General features: G+C 51.8%; 1 protein-coding gene across 1 annotated transcript; it reads left to right on the top strand.

Moving 5' to 3' along the window:
- Nucleotides 1-2,053: 2,053 nt before the first annotated feature.
- On the top strand, nucleotides 2,054-3,795 carry LOC123403020 (UDP-glycosyltransferase 73E1-like). The gene has a single exon (XM_045096999.1). The coding sequence runs from the start codon at nucleotides 2,144-2,146 to the stop codon at nucleotides 3,662-3,664; it is 1,521 nt and encodes a 506-aa protein (XP_044952934.1). The 5' UTR covers nucleotides 2,054-2,143; the 3' UTR covers nucleotides 3,665-3,795.
- Nucleotides 3,796-4,130: the final 335 nt, after the last annotated feature.

The raw sequence follows: 4,130 nt of genomic DNA, 5'->3' as shown, positions 1-4,130 counted from the left end.
GTCTTGATGACCCACAGGTGTAGGGGATCTATCGTAGTCCTTTCGATAAGTAAGAGTGTCGAACCCAACGAGGAGCAAAAGGAACTGACAAGTGGTTTCCAGCAAGGTATTCTCTGCAGGCACTGAAATTATCGGTAACAGATAGTTGTGTAATAAGATGATTCGTAGCGGGTAGCAAGTAACAATAGTAACAAAGGTGCAGCAAGATGGCCCAATCCCTTTTGTAGCAAGGGACAAGCCTGGACGAACTCTTATAGGAGGTGAAGCGCTCCCGAGGACACATGGGAATTTCTGTCAAGCTAGTTTTCATCATGTTCGTATGATTCGCGTTCGCTACTTTGATAGTTTGATATGTGGGTGGACCGGTGCTTGGGTGCTACCCTTACTTGGACAAACATCCCACTTATGATTAACCCCTCTCGCAAGCATCCGCAACTACGAAAGAAGAATTAAGACTAAGTCTAACAATAGCATTAAACTAGTGGATCCAAATCAGCCCCCCTACGAAGCAACGCATAAACTAGGGTTTAAGCTTCTGTCACTCTAGCAACCCATCATCTACTTATTACTTCCCAATGCCTTCCTCTAGGCCTAAATAATGGTGAAGTGTTATGTAGTCAATGTTCACATAACACCACTAGATGAAAGACAACATACAATGCATCAAAATATCGAAGGAATAACAAATTCACATGACTACTTATAGCAAGACTTATCCCATGTCCTCAGGAACAAAAGTGACTACTCACAAAGCATAATTATGTTCATGACCAGAGAGGTATGGAATAGCATCAAAGATCTGAACATATAATCTTCCACCGAGTAATCCAACTAGCATCAACTACAAACAGTAATTAATACTACCAGCAACCTTACAAGTACCAATCGGAGTCGCGAGACGGATATTGGTTACAAGAGATGAACTAGAGATTGGAGATGAGATGGTGTTGATGAAGATGTTGATGGAGATGAGCCCCCTCCAATGAGAGGAGAGTTGGTGATGACGATGGTGACAATTTCCCCCTCCGGGAGGGAAATTTCCCCGACAGGACGGCCCTACCGGAGCTCTAGATTGGTTCTGCTCAATTTCCGCCTCGTGGCGGCGGCGGATCCTCCCGAAAACCTCCTTCTGATTTTTTTCTGGAACGAAACCCTCCATATAGCAAAAGATGAGCGCTGGAGGGGCAACAGGGGGCCCACAAGCCACCCAGGCCCGGCCAGGGGGTAGGCCGGGCCTGGCAGGCTTGTGGCCTCCTGGTGGCTCCCTCCGGTACTTCTTCCGCCCAGTATTTTTTTATAAAATCCAAAATAATTCCTCGTTGATTTTCACGGCTTTTGGAGTTGCGCGGAATAGGTATCTCAAACTTTCTCCTTTTTTAGACCAGAATTCCAGTTGTCGGCATTCTCCCTCTTCATGTAAACCTTATAAAATAAGAGATAAATGGCATAAGAATTGTACCGTAAAGTGTAATAACAGCCCATAAAGCGATAAATATCAACATAAAAGCATGATGCAAAATGAACGTATCACTAGACTATATGATTTTGTAGGGATAACTTTCTTGCTCCAAATGACAAGACCTAAAGAAAGACACTCAATTAGATGCACAGGTGAGATGTCGTATCGTGTCTCATTTCTTGGCTTGAAAACTAATCCCCCAAATAATGATCTTAGATGAGTCTTCCGATAGCTCCAAGATGGCCATCACTTGATGTGCGCCCATTCAAATTGTATAAGGGCGAATACCCTTTCAATAACAAGCACTAAACTCACAAAAGACAGCCGTTCTTCATATAGAATTCTGATTTCTGAAGGAAGACTACTTCCACTCCACGTGTTCTGAGAACCAATCATTTCCCCATATCTTTCCGATTTCCTTCTGGTTGCGTGTCCCACATTAAACTCGAATATTTTGTTGGAAATTAGAGAAGAAGGCGGGAGCAGAGCAACGTGGGGTGGCGTCGGTGGCCGGAGGACGAAGATGAGGGTGAGGAGGCGGGAGAAGAGTGGGAAATGTGGGATGCGTTGCACCCGCCTTAGATAAATTTGCACGTTCTAAAAGTGCCTTTTACCGACCATTAATACCCAATTCCTCCTTCAGACCTTCGTCACTCGCTTAAACCACTTGTGACTAGGTCGTTGATGAGTGCGTCCACAATGGCGCCAACCCAGCAGGCACTCGCCGCTGCAGCGATGTCAGAGCCGCCGCACTTCGTCTTGGTCCCTCTTGCGGCGCACGGCCATCTCATCCCAATGGTCGACCTCGCGCGCCTCCTCGCGTCCCGCGGTGCGCGGGTGAGCCTGCTCACCACGTCCTTGAATGCTAGGCGGTTGCGCGACGGCGGAGTCACCGACAAGGCCGCTCGCGCGAAGCTCCTGCTGGAGGTCGTCGAGCTCCCGTACTCGCCTGCCGACTACGGCCTGCCACCGGACTGCCAGAACGCCGACATGATCGCCAACAACGCCCAGATGCTCCCCTTCTTTCTCGCCCTGCGCGATCTTGCTGGCCCGTTTGAGGCCTACGTGCGCGCACTGGTGCCGCTTCCGAGCTGCATCATCTCCGACTGGTGTAACTCGTGGACAGCCGGCGTCGCCGCTTGCCTCGGCATCCCGCGGCTGTTCTTCCAAGGGCCGTCGTGCTTCTTCTCGCTCTGTGACCTCAACGCCGCTGCGCACGGGCTGCACGAAGACCGGGAGCCGCACGTCGTGCCCGGCATGTCGATGTGCGTAAAGGTGGGCAACCGCAGGGCCCACGGCTTCTTCACCTCACCGGGGTGCAATGAGCTGCGTCAAGACGCCGTTGCGGCCATGCGTACGTCCCACGGTGCGGTGATCAACACCTTCCTGGACCTCGAAGAAAAGTCTGTCGCCTGCTACGAGGCTGCTCTCGGCAAGCCCGTGTGGGCGCTCGGCCCCTTGTGCCTGCACAACCGTGACGGCGACGACATGGCGTCGCGCGGGGGCGACAAGGGCGGCGTCAGTGAGAGGGCGATCGTCGCGTGGCTGGACAAGCAAGCGCCGGACTCTGTCGTATATGTCAGCTTCGGCAGCGTCGCACGGAAGCTCCCCAAGCAGCAGTTCGAGATTGGCCACGGCCTGGAGCACTGTGGCAGGCCTTTTCTCTGGGTTGTGAAGGAGTCCGAGCTGGCCTCGCCGGAGTCTCGTATGTGGCTAGAGAACCTGGAGGCGCGCACGTCTGGCCGGGGTCTTGTGGTGCGCGGCTGGGCGCCGCAGCTCGCCGTCCTGTCGCACCGCTCCGTGGGGGGATTCGTCACGCACTGCGGTTGGAACTCGGTGCTGGAGTCCATCGCGCACGGCGTGCCGGTCTTAACGTGGCCACACTTTGCCGACCAGTTCCTGAACGAGCAGCTGGCTGTGGACGTGCTCGGGGTCGGCCTCCGGATTGGCGTCACGATGCCCATTATGATCCTGAACGACGACGCGGCCGCGCCGGTGCTGCGTGGCGACATCGCGCGCGCGGTGTCAGAGCTCATGCAGGGTGGGGAGGAGGCCGAAGAGAGGAGGAGGAAGGCCAAGGAGTACGGCGCGAAAGCACGGAGGGCCATGGAGAAAGGAGGCGATTCGTATGAAAGGCTTACGCAGCTAATCGAAAGCTTCAGGCATGCTGGAGGCAAAGAACATTGCAGCGGCGTGACCGCGTGAATATTGGTCAATTGCACGTAGTAGTCTAGTAGATCCTTCAAATCACTGCATTGATGTGGGAATTTCGAGTGTAATCATGTCGCTCGATGTGTATGTGTTCGTGTGAACGAAGCGTGACAGCTCTTGCTTTTTTTTTCCGCATCAGCTACTTGTAAGCTCCGTGAAAATGGGTTTTAGGTAAGCTGATTTTATTTTATTTTTTGACGTGGAACACCTTGCATTCCATTAACTAGTAGACGCGACGGTATTGCCAGCCACAGCCACACTTACATCAAGGGGAGATCACAGAGAAGCGGCCGTAGGAAAAAAGGGAGAAGCAGTCGTCGTCTCGTCGGAGAAGCCCTCTAAATATATTTTAGGATGTGTTTGGTTGGGGTACAGATTTTTTAAAAACTAATATAGAAAAAAAGTTGTAGAGAAGCTCTGATAAAAATATTGTTGTAAAAAAGCTACGTGGCAAGCGACC

Source organism: Hordeum vulgare, chromosome 6H (assembly GCF_904849725.1).
Source record: "Hordeum vulgare subsp. vulgare chromosome 6H, MorexV3_pseudomolecules_assembly, whole genome shotgun sequence".
Taxonomy (NCBI): Eukaryota; Viridiplantae; Streptophyta; class Magnoliopsida; order Poales; family Poaceae; genus Hordeum; species Hordeum vulgare.
Note: the sequence above shows the minus strand (reverse complement) of the source record. Positions and strands in the feature narration are given on the sequence as shown.

What these genes read in the sequence shown, in the direction of transcription:
- LOC123403020 (XM_045096999.1), top strand. Translation starts at nt 2,144, where the DNA reads ATGAGTGCGTCCACAATGGCGCCAACCCAGCAGGCACTCGCCGCTGCA.